At 48.2% G+C, this 20128-nt stretch overlaps 1 protein-coding gene across 5 annotated transcripts in view; it reads left to right on the top strand.

Annotated features, from left to right (window-relative positions):
* The window catches only part of LOC119957102 (microtubule-associated serine/threonine-protein kinase 1-like), a 170688-nt gene extending 155740 nt beyond the window's left edge, over nucleotides 1–14948 (top strand). For 3 of the 5 annotated variants that reach the window (XM_038784796.1, XM_038784797.1, XM_038784794.1), the window contains 6 exons: nucleotides 172–381; nucleotides 1602–1831; nucleotides 4456–4578; nucleotides 9887–10023; nucleotides 10649–10839; nucleotides 11695–14948. In XM_038784796.1, the coding sequence (XP_038640724.1) occupies nucleotides 172–381; nucleotides 1602–1831; nucleotides 4456–4578; nucleotides 9887–10023; nucleotides 10649–10839; nucleotides 11695–13709 (2906 nt within the window). In that variant the 3' untranslated portion in view covers nucleotides 13710–14948. The remainder of the gene's footprint in view (nucleotides 1–171; nucleotides 382–1601; nucleotides 1832–4455; nucleotides 4579–9886; nucleotides 10024–10648; nucleotides 10840–11694) is intronic. The other 2 variants (XM_038784799.1, XM_038784795.1) reach the window with 1 other exon arrangement.
* Nucleotides 14949–20128: the final 5180 nt, after the last annotated feature.

Here is a 20128-nt window from a genome sequence, read left to right as displayed (position 1 = left end):
GTTGGGGTCCCAAAGCCATTGGGCAGAAAAAGGCCATTGGTCAATATTACCAATTGCTGCTGTTCTGCATCAAACGCTGATCAGTCAGAGACTTTGGAAAGGAATAAAAATGTGAGGATCTGAGTGAACTTTTGCGTGCCATCCTGCTGAACGGTTTCAATTTTATTACAGCTGGGAGGCCAGTGAAGTTGAGTGATTCCCTGTGCACCGTTTCCAGGGAAACAGATTCTTCTTCGACGAAGGCAACGAGTGACCTGGCGGTGCGCAGAGCGAGACACCAGCAGCTGTCGGGGGATTCAGCCGAGAAGCGCGCCTCCCGGCCCGTGAACAAGGTCATTAAATCAGCATCGGCCACCACTCTGTCAGTCATGATCCCTGCAGGTATGGAGTGAGGAGGTAGTGGTGATGTAATCCAGAGGCCCAGGCTAATCCGCTGGAGACAGGGGATTCAAATCCCGCCACGGGATTTAATTAATTATTCGTCCTGGAATGACGATCATGGAACTGTCATCGATTGTTGTAAAAACCCATCTGGTTCCCTAATCTGCCCTTCAGTGAAGTAAATCTGCCGTCCTTACCTGGCCTGGCCTACATTATAATAATATCATCTTTATTATTGTCACAAGTGGGCTTACATTAACACTGCAATGAAGTTACTGTGAAAAGCCCCTAGTCGCCACATTCCGGCGCCTGTTCGGGTACACAGAGGGAGAAATCAGAATGTCCAATTCACCTAACAAGCACGTCTTTCAGGACTTGTGGGAGGAAACCGGGGCACCCGGAGGAAACCCACACAGACACGGGGAGAACGTGCAGACTCCGCATAGACAGTGAGCCAAGCCGGGAATCGAACCAGGGTCCCGAGCGCTGTGAAGCAACAGTGCTAACCACCGTGCTACCGTGCTGCCCCTAATGTGGTTGACTCTTAAGTGCCCTCAGAAATGACCAAGCAAGCCACTCGGTTGTAGCATTTAGGGATGGGCATCAAATCTGCTATCACATGAAAGAATAAAAAAATAGCTAAGCATCTCCCCACAATGCCATGAGTGTGAGGAAGCTTTCAGCATGTATAATCTTTTGTTTCAGATTCCAGGCTCTTGAAATGGTTGGACACCAGACTAAATGGAACTGATTAAATGCCTAATTCTTCGTTTTAACATTTAATTCTTTGCCTTTTCTCAAGCAGCTAATATCGAGCAATGTCGCGCATGATGTAAAACCCAATCCCTTGTGTTTCCCGATGAGTGGGTGATGTTAAATTATCCAGCATGGGCTCTGTACAGACTGATATTGCTCTGGGTTAGAGAAAGCGAACGTGTCTGCCTGGGTTCGTCGTTCTGCTTGTTATTGAACGACTGTTACGCCTCACATATGAGCATCGCTTGAGCATTGGATTAGGTTAGGTTTTTAATGGCGCCCACAGTTAAACAGCCTGCCAACATGCACTGTCCAACCTGACAGAAATCTCGGTGATGGCCAAAACCAGGCAGCCAGCTGTATAGTTCACAGCTGTGAGGGTACTCCAGTGATGCGCTCAATTCTAACACAGACGGTTTCTGCCTCTCAGCTGTTCCCACTGTGCCTCTTCTTTGTATACCCAGTAGATCCACACACCAGTTCACCTCTGGCAAGCCCCATGTCGCCACGATCGTTGTCGTCTAATCCGTCTTCACGGGACTCCTCACCCAGCCGGGACTTCTCGCCTGCAGTCACATGTCTGAAGTCCCCAATCACCATCCACCGCTCAGGAAAGAAGTACGGCTTCACACTTCGCGCCATCAGGGTCTACATGGGAGACAGTGACGTGTACAGTGTCCACCACATGGTCTGGGTAAGTACCATTGGGCGGGTTGACCAGCGGTCACCAGGAACCAGCGTTTGCCTCGGCTTGCCACCCCTTCAGGTATTGTTTGAGGCAAGATGTTTCCAAGAGGAAACTAGACATGCGGTGGTGTTGTGTTACAGATTTCCTAGGCAGCCCGAGTTGCTGTATGTCGGAAAGATGTGAAGCGTGTCCACATTATGAATGCGCCTTCCTTGGCCATCAGGTCCGAGGGTGGGACTTGAACCTTGAATACACGAGAGAAAGAGGGATGGAAAGGCATTCTGAAAGGTCGAGGGGGGTGGATGGGATGGGAGGGCACTCGGGTGGAGTATGAACAGCAGCAAAATCCAGGAGAGGAGAAAGAAGACGCTGCTAGGCCTGGTTCTTGGAAATGGAAGTCGGTAGTGGAACAATTAGGGAACAGCGATCATTGGAACATAAGGTGCAGGTTGGCGATGGAAAAGGTCAAGGAGCAATCCGGCCTAGGGATGATTAACTGAGGAAAAGCCAACTTCAATGGAGTAAGAATACACCTGGCCCAGATAAATTGGAATCAAAGATTGACAGGCAAAACTGCAACTGAACATGGGCCTGCCTTTCAGAGAATAGAATCACATAATCCCTATGCTGCAGGAGATGGCCATTCAGCCCATTGAGTCTGCACCGACCCTCCAAAAGGGCATCCGAGCTAGGCCCACGCCCTTTCCTAGAACCCCACCTAACCTTTTTGGACACTAAGGGGCAATTTATCATGGCCAATCCACCAAACTTGCATGTCTTTGGACTGTGGGAAGAAACCGGAGCACCCGGAGGAAACCCACGCAGACATGGGGAGGACGTGCAGACTCCGCACAGACAGTGACCCAAGCCGGGAATCGAACCTGGGTCCTAGGCTCTGTGAAGCAACAATGCTAACCACTATACTACTGGGCCACCTTATACATTTGTCACATATATCATATATTTCAATAAGATCATCTCTCATTCTTCTGAACTCAGCCTGTCCAACATTTCCCCTTTCACAGGTATCTTGGTCTTCTTTAATGGGGGCATAAATTGCAAAAGCAAGGAAATTATCTTAAACTGTTGACAAGAGGAAAACCGTATAGTTAGTATCTGGAAGGCACTACCCAAGAGTGTGGTGGAGGCAGGTTCAATTGAGGCATTCGAAAGGGAATAGGATTATTATCTGAAAAGGAGAACATGCAGGGCTACGGAGAGAAGGTGGGGAGATGGCACAAAGTGAATGGCTCCCTCGGAGAGCCAGCACTGACAAGGCTGGTCAAATGGTTGATTCAGGGTTGGGCTGAAAGGCCTATTCGTGTGCTGTGTATACAATGAACTCTCTCACAGGAGCTCTGTTCTAGTCACTTACCATTGAGAGGGAATGTAAGCATAGAAACGTGAATGGATATTGCACGGAGTGAAACAACGAGGAACCCTTTTATTTGCAAGGTGTTGTGTTAAGTACTCTGAGATAACACAGGCTGCAACTCGATGCAGCTTTGACCAAAAGATACTCCAGACTTTGAAGTAAGTTCAGTGTGATTTATTGAACCATTAGCACAGTTCTCTATGAGTTCGACTCTCCTGCTAATCTTGCTATAGTAACTCAGTCTAACTAACCAGTCTGCTCTAAGCCACGTGGTGGGTGTGATGCTTCTGATCTGCCCCTGTCCTTTAAGTGTCGCCTGTGGAAAGAGACAGAGCATGTGTGCCCTGTCCTTATATATGGGTTGTGTAATGCCCCCTTGTGGTAGTCTTGACTGCCCATTGGTCGTGCCCTATTCTATGTGTTCATTAGCTGCATGTCTGCATGTCATGATGTCTCTGGTGCTCCCTCTAGTGTTTACTTAGTCGTAGTGTATTTACATTAACCCCTTGTGTATTTACAGTGATGCATATCACCACACAAGGCACTGCCCACAGTTCCTGGGAATCTCCCAATCTCCACCCCTTGAGCTGCCAAGATCTCAAACACCAGAACAGCGCCATGCACCGTAACATAGTGGATCCCCTCTCATTGACAGTGTTCACTACCTTTGCTGCTGGAAAGCTGGAACACCTCTGCTACTGCGAAATAGGGAGATGTCCTTTTAATGAGAACAGCTAACGCAGTGGTTCTGGTTCCTAATTAGCCCATGAGACCACAGTGCAACGCACTACTTCATCAATCACAGTCCGTGCGAACTCAGATAGACACAACATTAACAGACAGTCAAACACGACTCTACCAAACCTTTCTTAATACAGGCAACAATTAAATAGTTGACTACAGACTCACACACCTGGATTGACTTAAAACACCATCTTACAGAATTCCAGGGCTATGAGAAAGAGCAGGACAGTGGGACTGATTGGATCGCTCTACCAAAGAGCCAACAGAAGCATAATGGAGGGAACGAATGGCCTAATTCTGTGTCCATATCTTGTCTTATGGCCTCCTTCTGTGCTCTTGTGTTTCCAGGAACTAACACGATTGAATGTTCCTGCAAAATCCACTATATGAGCACAAATGTCCAGTAAGCACTTTCAAAATACCAAACAGCGAAAGGGGAGCAGTTCCAGCTACCTCTGAGGACAGTCTGAGAGTGGGGTGAAATGTTAACAATCTCTTTTCCACGTTGCAGCATGTAGAAGATGGAGGACCTTCCCACGAGGCTGGTCTTTGTGCTGGAGACCTTATAACTCATGTTAATGGGGAGCCTGTACACGGACTGGTCCATACAGAAGTTGTGGAACTCATACTGAAGGTAACTTGCTCTTTGAATACACAATGCTTAATATCTTTGTAACTCAATGTCCAAATCAACCTAGTCATATCGGCAGATCTATGCCAAGACACCATTGTCTCTTCAATCGTACAATTGATCTGTGATTGTCATCTGTTTCACAGGAAAGTTTCAAATAGGAACATGGGGAGTCAGAGTAAATGTAGGCTATTCGGCCCCTCGAGCTTGTTCAGCCGCTCCACTAGATTGTGGTTGACCTTCTACCTCAACACCATTTTCCTGCACTATTCCCATATCGCTTGATGTTTTCAATAACTAGAAATCTATCCATCTCTGTCTTAATCGTACTCAATGACTGAGCCTCCATAGGCATCTGGAGCGGAGAATTTCAAAGATGTATCCTCTTCCGAGTGAAGAAATTCCTCCTCACGGTCTCATTCCGAGAATGTGGCTGGGATTTTTCAGACCTTCCCGCAAGTTGGATCTTCTGGTCCTGCCGAAGGTGCCCCTCCCCCCACCACCCTGGCAGCTCGGTCGCCAAGCAACGCAATTGGCCATTGACTTCAGGGGGACCAGAAGATCTGGCAGCCAATACCGAACCGACCTGCCGCTACCGGAAAATCCTGACCTGTGTCTCCTGATTGTAGCCCCCCCTCCATTACCAGAGCAGGGAAAATATCATTTCTACCTGTACGCTGCCAAACCTTCTAAGAATTTATATGGCTCACCTCTCATTCTTCTAAACTCTGGAGAATACAGGCCCAGTAACCCAATCTCTTCCCATTGGATAATCCCACTATCCAGCGTTCAGTCTGGTGAACCTCTGTTGCAGACCTCTGTCCCTCTACAGCAAGTATATAATTCCGAAGGGAAGGTGATCAAAACTGTCCACAAATATTCCAGGTACGGTCTCACCAAGGGTCTATCCAACTGCAGCAAGATCTCTTTACTCCTGTCCCCAAATCCTCTTGCAATGAAGGTCAACATTCAATTTGCCTTTCCAATTGATTATTAGCTTTCAGTGACAAATGAACAAGGATACCCAGGATCCGAATGCTAGCCATTGTCTGTCGACTGCCATAGACTATAATGCAGTTTCCCAATCCACCACAGCCTCCTTGCCCCTTGCATTTGTTGTTTCATTTGTTTAGATTAAAGACCCAAGTTTAAGATAAAACACTTTCAGATTTAATGTAAAAATTCTATCATATTATGCTCACTATTCCCTGAAGATTTCTTTACAGTGAGATCATTAATTAGACATTTTTCAATGCATAATATTAGATCTTAAGTAGCCCATTCTCTAGTTAGTTTCTCAACATTTTGTTCTAGAAACCTGTCTCAAATATATTCCAGGAGTCCATCCTCCACAGCATTAGTGCTAATTAGGTTTACCAAGTCTATATGGAGATTGAAGTCTCCCATGATCACTGTATTACCCTTGCTAAATGCACCTCTAATTTCCTGATTTATTACCTCTACTGTTTGGTGGCCTATAAACCATGCCGACAAGCCCCTCTCTGGTTCTTAGAGCGGCACAGTGGTTAGCACTGCTGCCTCATAGCGTCAAGGCCTTGAATTGGATTCCGACCTTGAGTGACTGTGCGGAGTCTGGACGTGCTCCCTGTGCCTGTGCGGGTTTCCTCCGGGTGCTCCGGTTTCCTCTCACAGTACAAAGATGTGCAGGTTGGGTGGATTGGCCAGGATCAATGTGTGGGGTTATGGGGATAGGGCGGGGGAAGCGGGCCTGGGTCGGGTGCTATTTTGGAGGGTTGGTGCAGACTCGATGAGCCAAATAGGCCCCTTCTGCACAGTAGGTATTCTATGGATTAGCTCCACCCAAACTGATTCTACAGATTGATCTCTAGGTGCTACTCACTGCTTGTCTCGGGGCCTTCGTCTCACCTGCCCCTCTAGGTGCTGCTTGCTGCCTGTCACAGGAACCTCCACTCATCAGCCCAGACCCAGACATAGGGAAGACTTTTCCATTGGTGGGTGAGCCCATAAATGAAGAATGGAAAGCAAAGACCTGTAGTTGTATGGCGGCCACAGTCAATTCCAAAGTAGTTTACAGTTAATGAAGAACATAGAACATAGAACAGTACAGCACAGAACAGGCCCTTCGGCCCTCAATGTTGTGCCGAGCAATGATCACCCTACTCAAACCCACGTATCCACCCTATACCCGTAACCCAACAATCCCCCCATTAACCTTACACTACGGGCAATTTAGCATGGCCAATCCACCTAACCCGCACATCTTTGGACTGTGGGAGGAAACCGGAGCACCCGGAGGAAACCCACGCACACACGGGGAGGACGTGCAGACTCCACACAGACAGTGACCCAGCCGGGAATCGAACCTGGGACCCTGGAGCTGTGAAGCATTGATGCTAACCACCATGCTACAGTGAGGCCCCTTTTGAAATGTACTCAGTATTATAATGTAGAAATCATGGCAACCAATTGTAGTCAAGATGTCCTCACGAACAGCAATATAATATTGGCCGGATAATCTGTTTGTGTAAAGTTAATTGAGGGACGAATATTGGCCCGGAAGCCAGGAATACCTTTCCTGCTCATCTTCCAAATACTGCCTCGGGATCTTTTGGATGCACCTAGAGGGTAGTTGAGCTCCTTGGCTTTACACATCATCAGCACGGTAGCATTGTGGATAGCACAATTGCGTCACAGCTCCAGGGTCCCAGGTTCGATTCCGGCTTGGGTCACTGTCTGTGCGGACTCTGCACATCCTCCCCGTGTGTGCGTGGGTTTCCTCCGGGTGCTCCGGTTTCCTCCCACAGTCCAAAGATGTGCAGGTTAGGTGGACTGGCCATGCTAAATTGCCCCTTAGTGTCCAAAATTGCCCTTCGTGTTGGGTGGGGTTACTGGGTTATGGGGATAGGGTGGAGGTGTTGACCTTGGGTAGGGGGCTCTTTCCAGGAGCCGGTGCAGACTCGATGGGCCGATGGGCATAGACTAGCTGGGGCAAAGCTGTTTCTCGGCTCTACACTATAATTCTCATATTATTTTGCTCTTAAGGCGAGATCTTCCAACTGTTCACGTTGGCAGGATCTTCCAGCCCTGCCGATGGTGCACCCCTGGCATGGAAAATCCCATCAACAGCGGCGGGACCAGGAGACCCCGCCACCGGCCAATGGTATTCCGCCTCCCGCCGCCATGAACCACGACGTGGGGAGACCAGAGAATCTCATCCTTCTGTGTTATTACCCCATACTGCCTTTAATTCATGATAGTCAGGTTACGGCACAGGCTCCTCCGGCATTCCAATGCCTCCCAATCTGATGGGGGGGGAAATCCCATTCTCTCCTAGCTGCTTCAGAGACACAAATTGGTGGGATTGAGGAATTGAACAAACAAATGTGACATAAAATAGGATTATTAGTTAGAATAATGTAGATGTGAGCCAGTCTGATGGTAGCGAGCTCACAGACAAAGGACAAAGGGATTCAGCAAAGCGTGGCTAGGAGGGAGGGGGGGGGGGGGGAGCCTCGTGCAGGGTGGTGAAAAGGATGCTGGGTAACAAGAGGCCCAGGGTTGAGGAATGCAAAGTGAGCCAATCAGAATATATGGCCAGGCCAGGAGGTGTACAGGATGACCTATGGGAATCTTGTATGTGAAACTTGATGCCATTTGAATGATATGTGTAGAGTTCTCTTTGTCTCCGATTTCACTCGGTTCTGGGAGCTTCAGAAGACTGCATGTGTTCTGAATCTCTATAGAGCGGGTCAGCCTTGCAAGTTGTTTAAAAATAAATAATACTACACCTACAAATCCCTCTCGAGTTTTATTGAGGCCAGACTGACGGGTAAAGAACTTGATTGGTCAGGATGAGGGCTCTTGTCCTCCAAATCCCTCACGGCGAGTTTTCCCGTCACTGCCGCTTGAAAATTGCACCCTGCGAGATCGAGACCTGTAGCTGCCCTGGATAGCCTCCCTGAGGATGGGAGGGAGGATGCCACCCTGGCAGGGAGCAGGATTGTTTCATGGTGCGGAGAAACTTCAGAACTTGCAGCTTCTTTTTGTTTTAACAGACAATTTTATTGAGGTATTTTTGGCATTGTAAACAGTAACAATATACATTAGTGTGCAGATACCAATTACAAAAAACATAGTACAAATAACAGTACCGCTCTCGCAGATAGACCCGCCTATTCTTCCCCCTACTCTACACTATTCTACCCCCTCCCCCCCCCCCCCCCGCCCCTCCTGCTGACGATTAGTTCCCCGCAAAGAAGTTGATGAATGGTTGCCACCTCCGGGTGAACCCCGATAGTGACCCTCGGAAGGCGAACTTGATTTTTTCCAAGCCGAGAAAGCTCGCCATGTCCGACAGCCATACTTCGGTCTTTTGGGGCTTTGAGTCCCTCCAGGCCAACAGTATTCGTCGCCGGGCTATCAGGGAAGCAAAGGACACAACGTCAGCCTCTATCCCCTCCTGTACTCCCGGCTCTTCCGACACCCCAAAAACCGCCACCTCTGGACTCATCGCCACCCTTGTTTTCAGTACCCGGGATATGACGTCCGCAAATCACTGCCAGTATCCCCTGAGTTTTGGACACGCCCAGAACATGTGGACATGGTTCGCTGGTCCTCCCCCACATCTAGCACACTTGTCCTCCAGCCCAAAGAATTTGCTCCTCCGGGCCACCGTCATGTGGGCCCGGTGAACCACCTTGAACTGAATCAAACCGAGCCTGGCACATGTTGCGGTTGCATTTACCCTCCTCAGAGCGCCTGCCCATACGCCTCCCTCCAACTCCCCACCAAGCTCCAATCCAAATCCGCAAAGCCGCCACCACTGCGGGGCTGGTGGAGTACCTGGCCGGCAGAACTTGCAGCTTCTTAATCCCAAGCAGGGCAGCAGGGTAGCATGGTGGTTAGCATAAATGCTTCACAGCTCCAGGGTCCCAGGTTCGATTCCCGGCTGGGTCACTGTCTGTGTGGAGTCTGCACGTCCTCCCCCTGTGTGCGTGGGTTTCCTCCGGGTGCTCCGGTTTCCTCCCACAGTCCAAAGATGTGCGGGTTAGGTGGATTGGCCATGCTAAATTGCCCGTAGTGTCCTAATAAAAGTAGGGTTAAGGGGGAGGTTTGTTGGGTTACGGGTATAGGGTGAATACGTGGGTTTGAGTAGGGTGATCATGGCTCGGCACAACATTGAGGGCCGAAGGGCCTGTTCTGTGCTGTACTGTTCTATGTTCTATGTTAACGTTTCGCCTGCCTTCATCGGCTAACATTAAGTTTGAAGAGTTGACAGCTTTGGCACTGAAGTTGGTGTCTGCCTTGAACGTGTCTGTTCTCTCTACAGAGTGGAAACAAAGTGACTGTCACCACAACGCCATTTGAGAACACTTCCATCAAGATTGGACCAGCCAGGCGTTCCAGCTACAAAGCCAAAATGGCCAGGAGGAATAAGAAAAGCACGGGAAAGGAAGGGCAGGAAAGGTAAAGGGGCAGATTGGTACTGGAATGTACTATTTCCTGTCTATCACACGCCTTGGGATATTCTTAACAGTGTACCTCTTAACATGGCGAAATAAATTGGACAATTCAGATTTTTTTTTGAAGATGAACTGCAAAACAGTTTTCATTTTGGCAGCTTTTAAAACCCATTGCTACTTTATCTACTAACTGGAGAGGATGCTAGCTGATTCCCTGTGGTGTTAGAGTGTTATTGCATTACTGCCGGGCAGATCAGAGGCTGAAATTCAGTAAGTGGCAAAGCCTCTATTATTGTAACTCCACATTAGAAATATCTCAAAGTGTATGACAAATCATGAATCAGCCTGATACATAGCGAACTTTGTTACAGAAATCGTGATCTGCATATCCTTAGACTATTTAGTCCAATTCTGACATGAAGTGGTCTCAAAGGGTCAAAGTACAAGGAACATGTTTGGACGGGTATGCTGCCTTCCCCTCATAATCCTTTAATCCTCCTTTGCTATTGATGCTGTTGACTGCTCTGAACTGTAATCAGTCGGAAGGGTATTTGTGGATTGATGGGCTCGCGAACTAACTCTGGATGACTCAAGCTGTCTGTTTTCTTCTCCTCCTCCTCCCTCTCCAGCGGTAAGAAGCGAAGCTCTTTGTTTCGAAAGATAACCAAACAGTCTAACCTGCTGCACACGAGCCGCAGTCTCTCATCCTTGAACCGCTCGCTCTCATCCAGCGACAGCTTACCTGGCTCGCCCACACACAGCCTCTCCGCCCGCTCACCCACACAGAGCTACAGACCAACGCCAGACTCTGGCTACTTAGGTATTACTGCTCGACACAGCCGATTCCGCACAGTGGGAGGGGAGCGACGGCGCATGAAACCTTTTTTTCTTTCAAAGGTGAAAGGGAATCTACAGAGCAATTTTAATTTTAAGAGCTTTTGAAACCCACTGCTGCTTTGTCTATCTGTTGAGGAGAACACCAATTGATTTCCTGATGTGTTCCTCATCAGCGGTTTGGTGTCTGGAGCAGGGGTGTGAGGACCAAAACTCTGCTGGCGTTCCAGTACGTGGGCGGCACGGTAGCACAGTTGTTAGCACTATGGCTCAACACCTCCAGGGTGCCAGGTTTGATTCCCGGCTTGAGTCACTGTCTGTGCGGAGTCTGCGCGTTCTCCCTGTGTCTGCGTGGGTTTCCTCCGGGTGCTCCGGTTTCCTCCCACAAGTCCCGAAAGACGTGCTGTTGGGTGAATTGGACATTCTGAATTCTCCCTCTGTGTACCCGAACAGGCGCCAAAATGTGGCGACTCGGGGATTTTCACAGTAACTTCATTGCCGTGTTAATGTAAGCCTACTTGTGACAATAAGAAAGATTATTATTATTATTACTACTACATCATCCCTGTATTCCCTATAACCTAAATACATTGTGTGGTCAGTTAGAGGGAATGTAGAATTGTAGCACAAAAGAGACCATTCAGCCCAACTAGTCCCGGCTGGTGCTTATACTCCACACAAGCCTTCACCCAGCATTCACCCCACACTAACAACAATTCCCCCTATTGCTTTCTCCCTCATTCACTTATGTAGCTTCCCCTTCAGCTTCGGTAAGAACAAATTGATTTCAAATGTATGTGTCCATATTTTAAGTTTGATACATTTTTCTTCTTCCCCACAGGAGGAGGGGGCAACTCATCTCAAAGTAGCTCTCCTGGCTCAAGTGTGCCAAATTCCCCGGCCACCCCGCACCACATCCGGCCCAGCAGCCTTCATGGCCTGTCCCCGAAGCTCCAGCGCCAGTACAGATCAGCACGGTGCAAGTCGGCAGGGAACATCCCATTGTCTCCCCTCGCTCATACTCCATCGCCAACTCACCCCTCCCCCCAGCATCCTTCGTTCCCTCTGCCTGCCCACACTGTGGGCAGCTCCAACACGACCCAGACCTTCCACATCAAGTTGCACTCGTCGCCCCCGGTGGTCAGACCACGACCCAAGAGCGCAGAGCCACCCAGGTCTCCTTTACTCAAGAGGGTGCAGTCCGCGGAGAAACTATCCATACCGCTTTCTTCTGAGAAGAAGCTCGCAATTCGCAAGCACAGCCTCGAGGCATCCCATTCAGACTTCCGGAAGGATGCCCTTCATAGTGATACTAGTCTTCAGAGCCTGATGGAGTCGGAGGGAGAGGTCCTGGGATCAAAGGCCGATGGCAGTGAAGTGGGGACTTTCCGTCAGTTGGCTGTAAGGAAACTGGGTAGACAGGAATCTCCGCTGATTGATAGAGATATATTCTCGACAATCAGACAAGAAAGAGGAGAAGGACTTGACCCAGTACAGGAACTAGAAGTTAAGATCAGCGATCACGAGGAAAAGCCAGTAGATGGGCTCAATGCAGATCAAGAAGAAACAGCAAGAACCTGTTCCTCGATGACCTCTCACTACAGCTCTGGCAGGACGAGTGATGTTACCAAAAGTATGGCCGAGAACCATGGGAGAAATAGTTTTCTTCCTTCGTCAGTGAAGGAGTCAAATGGAAAAACCGTTGCATCAAAGCCCCAAATTTCTGATCCATCTTCAGAAACAGGAGCAGCCAAAAAGTCAATGCCCTTGGATCAAAGCTTAGATAAGGAAGCACCATTTGGTACCATAAGAGGAAAGTCCGGTGTCCCTCCTTCCTCTGTTTCAGCAATACGCATGGACAAGTGTTCTGGATTAACACAAATCCCTAGACCTGATACTTTGCCAACGCCTTCTGAATTGAAAATGTCTCCAGGACCCGCAGCAACCAGCCTTAATGCCAACGTTGCACAGTCAGTCCAAACAAACCGCATTCCAGAACCTCCAGAGAAAGCACGCGCCAAGGAAGCCAAGAAGACACGCTCCAGCGTCGACTCTGCAAACAGGAGACACCAAGGAATTCAAACTGAACCATTGGGATCTGGTTCCCAGAGCCAGGACGGTGCCTGTAATCTAACACCGGACAGTGGCACTGTGAAATTGCCAGGTCAGAGGTCAGAGACAAGGGTTGCATCTCCAGCAGCTGGTTCGCAGCCGGGCCCTAAGGAGAAGGGGAAGTCAGCAGAACTTCCTGCTGAGCTGGAGCCAGCAAAACTTCCGGGGAGTAGCGATGGAAAGGACAACAAGAAGAGCATGGCGTGTGCGACCAAAGATAGCAGTGAAGGTCATGTTGAAGAGCCACACAAGAGTGAGAAGGAGAACGTCAGCACCCATGCGATTTCGCCTCAGGATTGCCTCTTGCAACCGGCCAAAAGACCTGACGTTGTAGATAAAGGTGCCCCAGCTAACTGTTACAAAGGAACTTGTGAGGCATCTTTCGAGAGTAAAGGAGGCTTGGATATTAAAATAAAGAAGGCGCCCACCTCTATGCCAGGCGGAGCTGGGCAAGGATCTCCAGCAGCAGCAGTGTCGTCATGCACAGACAAGCCAGGTTTCGTCAACCACTTAGCCACAGTGGCAAAGAGTGTACTGGGCCCAGTGAAAATGGCCATCCCTGTGGTGCCTGCAACATTGGAAAGACGGAAGGTGGGAGACGCTGCAAAGGCGCATGCTGAACAACAAGGCAACTCCACATCCCTGTCTGAACCAGTCACCAAGCCAGTATCCATAGCAACGTCACAAGACATAGCCAGTCTGGCTCTTCTCGAAAAGAAAGGGATAAACCGTCAGACGCTTTAGCAGGGGTTATGTATAAAGAGACCTGCAATTAACAGGACGAGCGAAAGCAGTGAGGAACCATTTAAAAATCAGACTGTTCACGACACAAGAATCTTAACCATGCAACTGAGAAAAATTGACTTAAAAATCTCAGATTCTGATTGCCAAGGTGCTCGTTAAGTTGCAAACAAAAATTACGGAGGTTTAAATATTTCAGAAGAATGTGAAAGGTTTAAAAACGATAGATCAAGTGACTGCATGTTTGTGTACAAAATATACTGGCGAAGTGCATTACACGCTTAAACTGCTTCTACATGTGGTTATGTCATAGAGTTAAATATTCTGAAGTGCTCTTGTAAAAAAAGGTTCGTAAATTATTGAAGTTATGTAAGTTGGCTGCAGATTAGCATTAACCCTTATCAACACTTCGCAATCTTAGGAAGTATTCTGAATTATTTCAGAATCGGCGCTGCACGTGTTCTTACAGGGACCCATGCATCTGTTACTGGCTATAGCTTAGGAAAGTTAATGTGCTTAAAACAGTTCTTGCCATCCATTCCAACATGGAACGTTTGTGCTCCTACTCTACAATTGTATTATGGCATTCTCTTGGCCTGGGTTTCAGGGCTATTTTCGTTGCCTGACTTGTTGACTGTTCAAAACTGGAGGTATTGATCAGATCGGTTTCAGAAGATGAGGGCTCCACAGTATGTAGCAAACGGGTGTTCCTTTAAGAAAACCGTGTGATCAGTGTTTCCTGGGCCCTTGCGAAATCACGCACTGCTTTTCAGATACAAAGGAACAGTAGCTCGTGGCCACTCCCAGTGCTATCAGATCTTCCGATCCTTCATGAAACCGTTGCATTGTGAGAAAGAAGTTCTCAGGCCAATCCCTCTGTTGCTCCGCAGGTACAGACTGGCCTGGAGTTGATCTTGTGGTTGGCCACCTTGACAAAAATGTTGCCAAGACTCTGCATGTTACCAGCTCTTGCTACCAGTGACGGCAGGTCAGGTGCAGTTACCGCATGGGTTCTTCAGACATTTAATCATCACACAGTCACCATTTGGTTTGTTTGGTGCAATAGGGTTTTTGGTGATGCCGTGGGTTGGTGGCGTGCCGCACGGCCGCCATTGTGCATTGGTACAGTGAAAATTTACCTTTTATAACGTCACTTTGAAATGTGTCAGGGAGAACAGCCATTCAAACAGACTACTTGAAGCTGGTAGAGTGGGAATGTAACTGAGGGACCAGAAGGTCAGCGGCGGGGGGCGGTGGGGGGGTGTGGGGGGGGGGGGGGGGGGGGGAATACCAACCGGCAGTCTATCTGCCCTCTTAGTAGAATCTCAATGGTGAATTGCTCTTTACAATGTATTCCCATCACTGGACTAAACATTGAGCTTACCTGAGCCTTGTATATAAATGCCGGTATGGAGCTGGAATGATGGTGGACCTCAGTGAAATGTTAATTTGCACCTGAGTTGCACAGTAGCAGCAGACAAGTAGCAAAAATGTGAATTGTTGCAGGCAAATTCTACTGTGCCTTTCGATGAGTGCAACTAAATGTTACCATTTTTCATTCAATAGTAACTCTCAAAATAGGGAGGTGAGAAAGGGGAGGAAACAGGAGGACTAGAGAGGAGGAGAGGATTGGGACTGGTTGGATTTATTTCAGAGAGCCAACACACTGGGCCAAATGGCCGCCTACTGCGCTGTCAGATTCTGGTCAGCGCAGTGACTAGCTGAGGTCCAAAGTGATGGTGCTGTTTATAACCAATAGTCAGATGAAATGTTAGAAGTCCATCTATTGGAAGCCTGGCTACTGGTATGTCCTAGAACTGTACCAGGAGAGCTTTGAGTCGGTGCGAAGCTCGGGGGGGGGGGGGGGGGGGGGGGGGGGGGGGAGAGAGAGTAGGCTTCTAATCGATTGCAAATGGCAAAGTGGATGATTGGCGAATAAGGCCTGCTTTCTTGTCGTGGTTTAATTAGCTGCTGTTGGGGTAACAAACCCTGGTAATTAGGGGGAAACCCAGCCATCCTGTACTTCGCGGCTTCAAATGATCGGCTCTATCCGTTCAAGTATTTTGCCAAATTTCATTGTGAGCCCATGATTTCACCCAGTTGAATTACACAATCTGCACTGGACACACAGTGAGAAGCAACGTAAAGAATTCTTAGTCCGCTTTGAAGCTGGAAAATATCACAAGATCGCAGTAAATCTTGGGGGAAATGTTTGCTTTTCCTGACAGAACGTTGCCATGGCCATGCATTTCTATTTGTCCCCTTTCCTGTCTCTCTTTCTCTCTCTCTCTCCCCCTTTCTCTCTTGCCACATTGCACACAGCTCCCGGCCAGTGTTGTCCTGCTCGTAAGGCTTCCTTTGCTAATCCATCACAAAATCAGTTACTAACTTGGGTGAGACTGTCGTGTTAGGTACACTGGTCTAACACTGGCTGCAACTGGATGCAGCTTAGATCAGAAAAATACTCCACACCTTGAAGTTAGTTCAATCAGGTTTATTGAACTAATGGCACAGTTAGCACAGTTCTCTGTGAGTTTGACTCTCGGCTAACTAAAGCGTGGTTACTCTGTCTGACTGAACCAGACTAGCTCTTAACCACCTGGTGGGGATGTGAGATTGTAACAACACCCTTGACTGACTCGTAGATGTTCATCAGTGGAAAGAGGCGGAGTGTGAGTGCCTCGTGTCTTTATAGTCAGATCCCACCCCTGAGTGTCCTGCCTGCTTATTGGTCATGTCCTGTTCTCTGTGTCCATTAGCTGCTTGTCTGTATATCATTATGTGTGTGTCTGCCTGCATATCATGACAGAGACTATGGCTGAGTTTGACACCACACCTGATTTGCCAACTCTCTCTGTGCAAACATGCCTTGTCTCCTGTCAGCAGCTACCCCAGAACATAAAAGACAATGGGATTGATTCTTGACCCCCACCAGGGCTTGGAATTTGAGGAGGGTGGGCATGAAGATTTGTGGCACCGACCTGTCTGCTGGTTAATGGAGGCCAACTGGATTTTTCAGTTGACCTCCAAATCCCCGCAGACTGAGTATAAGGGACAGTTTAACTTCTTGGAGAGTGGCCTTCCAACAGCAGGCTGAGAGGGCCAGCACTAACCCTCCCTGGCTGCCTGAATTCAGCAGCAAGCTACTCTGGAGAGGGATTCCCTCCTTACAGTGATGGCCCGTCTGCAAAGGCCATTTTTCATTTACGTTTGAAGAAATTAGAAGGGAGGGTGCCTCCATTTTGAAGTGTCGTCTCCCTCACTTGCCTGTCCTCGCAGCCTGCTTTTTCAAGCTGCAAGGACCCATAGATCCTTCAGCTTTGAGAGCTTGCCCACTATCCTTAAATGGATAACTGCCCTCCTGGTCATTAATTGGCCACTCTGGGAGAAATCATATAGAGTGACTGTTTGAAAAATGAAAATGAAATGAAAATCGCTTATTGTCACGAGTAGGCTTCAATGAAGTTACTGTGAAAAGCCCCTAGTCGCCACATTCCGGCGCCTGTCCGGGGAGGCTGGTACGGTTTCCCACAACATGCAGGTTTATGACCCATCTGAGTCTGACGGCGGTTCAGGAGCACATGTAGAAAATTCTACCCAAAGTCGCCCATGATCATGGGCACATCTGTGTCTCACTAATCTGTGGCAGAAATCATGGAATTTTCTGGGCACAGGGCTATCTTTCTTCAAAGAATTTTTATTCATTCTTGATGTAGGGATGTCACTAGTGAGGTCAAGATTTATGGCCCATCCCCAGCTACCCTTGCTGGCGGCATGGTAGCACAGTAGTTAGCACTGTTGCTTCAGAGCGGCAGGGTCCCAGGTTCGATTCCCGGCTTGGGTCACTGTCTGCGCGGAGTCTGCACGTTCCCCCCCGTGTCTGCTCGGGTTTCCTCCGGGTGCTCCGATTTCTTCCCACAAGTCCCGAAAGACGTGCTTGTTAGGTGAATTGGACATTCTGAATTCTCCCTCTGTGTACCCGAACAGGCGCCGGAATGTGGCGACTAGGGGATTTTCACAGTTACTTCATTGCAGTGTTAATGTAAGCCGACTTGTGACAATAATAAAGATTATCATTATTATTGGTGAGCTGCCCTCTTGAACTGTTGGAGTCTGTGGTTTCATTGCGGATCTGGGAGGAGCTCTCTGGCGCTCCCTGGCTTTACCATGCGGTATGTATGCAACAATGTTGCACTCATTCGCAGTCCCCTTGGCTCCCGGTTTGCGTACGCTGCCTGTTATACTGAGCATTTCCAGTGTCTTTTGAATTATTTAACTTAAACCAAAATTAATAAACAACCTTTAGTGATTGCGCCGCACCTTTGAATCTGCTTGCACCAGTTTTTGAGGTGTTACCAAAGATTGGGGTCAAAGGTTTGCACGTTAAGTATGAAAAAAGGTGCTATCAGCTCTCATTAAATAGGTTCATCCAATTCGACAGTGAGAATCTCCTCCTCGAGCCCTATGAACTAGTGGTGTCATCCACAGCAACCCTCTGCCATCACTGCCTGTGTTTTTAGCCCAGTCTCCATGCTGCCTGAAAGATTCACCTGTACTGTGTACTTTGTCGCGCTTCTATGCAAAGCTGGACATCCTCACGCGACGCTTCCGGCATGATATTCTTTTGCTCCCCCTCCCACTTGTGATGATGATACATATGGATTGAAAAGGAAACATTTTCTGTAATGACATTCCTGGATGTGTGAGTGAGTGCGAGATAATCTGCACTGTTTAACTGTGATCCTGCGGTTTTGCAAGAGCTAGTCTTTTTTTTAAAGAAATGAAAATAGTAAATTATTGTTCAATATATACTTAAGTGTCGTGTCCACCTATTCAGTTGATCCCAGGTTCTCTCCATTCTGGAGAATGAATGTGAGGAAAGTTATTAACCGTGGAAATTTTGTTGGCAATAATCATTCACCACTAAGTTGCTGATGTCATCTCCCTGTCCATCACTCTATGCTGAATAACTTGAATATAAAATAGTCAGGAGCTTTCACTTTTTTAAAAGGAAATACACCACAGGGTGTTACTACTTTCTATTAAATATTTTCAACTTCCTCCTCCTCGCTGAACGAGCAACGCCATCCACTTTATGCTGCTTGTGATTTCCATCCCGTCCCCATTCAGTCCACACTCGGTATACGAAACAATGAGCTGGCCCAGACCACCTTTTGGTTCTTGATCTTTCTGCACAGGAATGAGGATAAAAGCAATTTGACCCGATTGCGACAGGTGTAGCCATGGCAGCACTCTCTGAAGGAGGGAGTGGGTGAGGGGGCCTGGTCGGGCAACCACAGCGTTTTGAGCAGGATCTGTTTAAATGGACAGTGGACAGCCACTGAATCGTAATGCTCTCGTAAAGCAGGCATGCTGGGATTGTGTATTAGAATCCACATAAATTTAAGGTAAATGGTGGAAGATATAGGGGGGATGTCAGAGGTAGGTTCTTTACCCAGAGAGTAGTGGGGGCATGGAATGCACTGCCTGTGGAAGTAGTTGAGTCGGAAACGTTAGGGACCTTCAAGCGGCTATTGGATAGGTACATGGATTAGGGTAGAATAATGGAGTGTAGATTAATTTCTTCTTAAGGGCAGCACGGTAGCATTGTGGATAGCACAATTGCTTCACAGCTCCAGGGTCCCAAGTTCGATTTTGACTTGGGTCACTGTCTGTGTGGAGTCTGCACATCCGCCCCGTGTGCGCGTGGGTTTCCTCCGGGTGCTCCGGTTTCCTCCCACAGTCCAAAAATTCGCAGGTTGGGTGGATTGGCCATGATAAATTGCCCTTAGTGTCCAAAAATCTATGATTAACCTAGGACAAAAGTTCGGCACAACATCGTGGGCCGAAGGGCCTGTTCTGTGCTGTATTTCTCTATATATCTCTATATTTCAATCAAATCTTACCGAGAAATCTTTGATGACAAGCTTGGCATGAATTGAGAGTGGGGAAATCTGCTTCATAGCCAGGCAGATTTTGCCACCAATGTAGGCAAATGGAAGAAAACATCCCTTTCAGTTGACGGACCCGTTACAATTTCTCAGAGGTTTCTGTGGCTCTTCACATAGACATAGAAATTTATAAAGTAGGAGCAGGAGGTGGCCATTCGGCCCTTCAAGTCTGTTCCACCACTGGTTATGATCATGGCTAATAATCCAACTCAAGCCTTTTCCCACTCCCCCCCCCCCCCCCCCCAATTCTTTGATTCCCTTCACCCCAAGTGCTGTATCGAACTGCTGCTTGAAAACATACAATGTTTTGGCCTCAACTACTTCCTGTGGTGACGAATTCCACAGGCCGACCACTGTCTGGGTGAAGCAATTTCTCCTCATCTCTGCCCTAAATGGTTTACCCCTTATCCTCAGACTGTGACCCCTAGTTCAGGACTCCTGTGCCAATCAGAAACGTCCTTCCTGCATCTA

This window comes from Scyliorhinus canicula, chromosome 25, assembly GCF_902713615.1.
Source record: "Scyliorhinus canicula chromosome 25, sScyCan1.1, whole genome shotgun sequence".
Taxonomy (NCBI): Eukaryota; Metazoa; Chordata; class Chondrichthyes; order Carcharhiniformes; family Scyliorhinidae; genus Scyliorhinus; species Scyliorhinus canicula.
The sequence above is the reverse complement of the archived record's forward strand: the minus strand, read 5'-3'. Positions and strand labels throughout refer to the sequence as shown.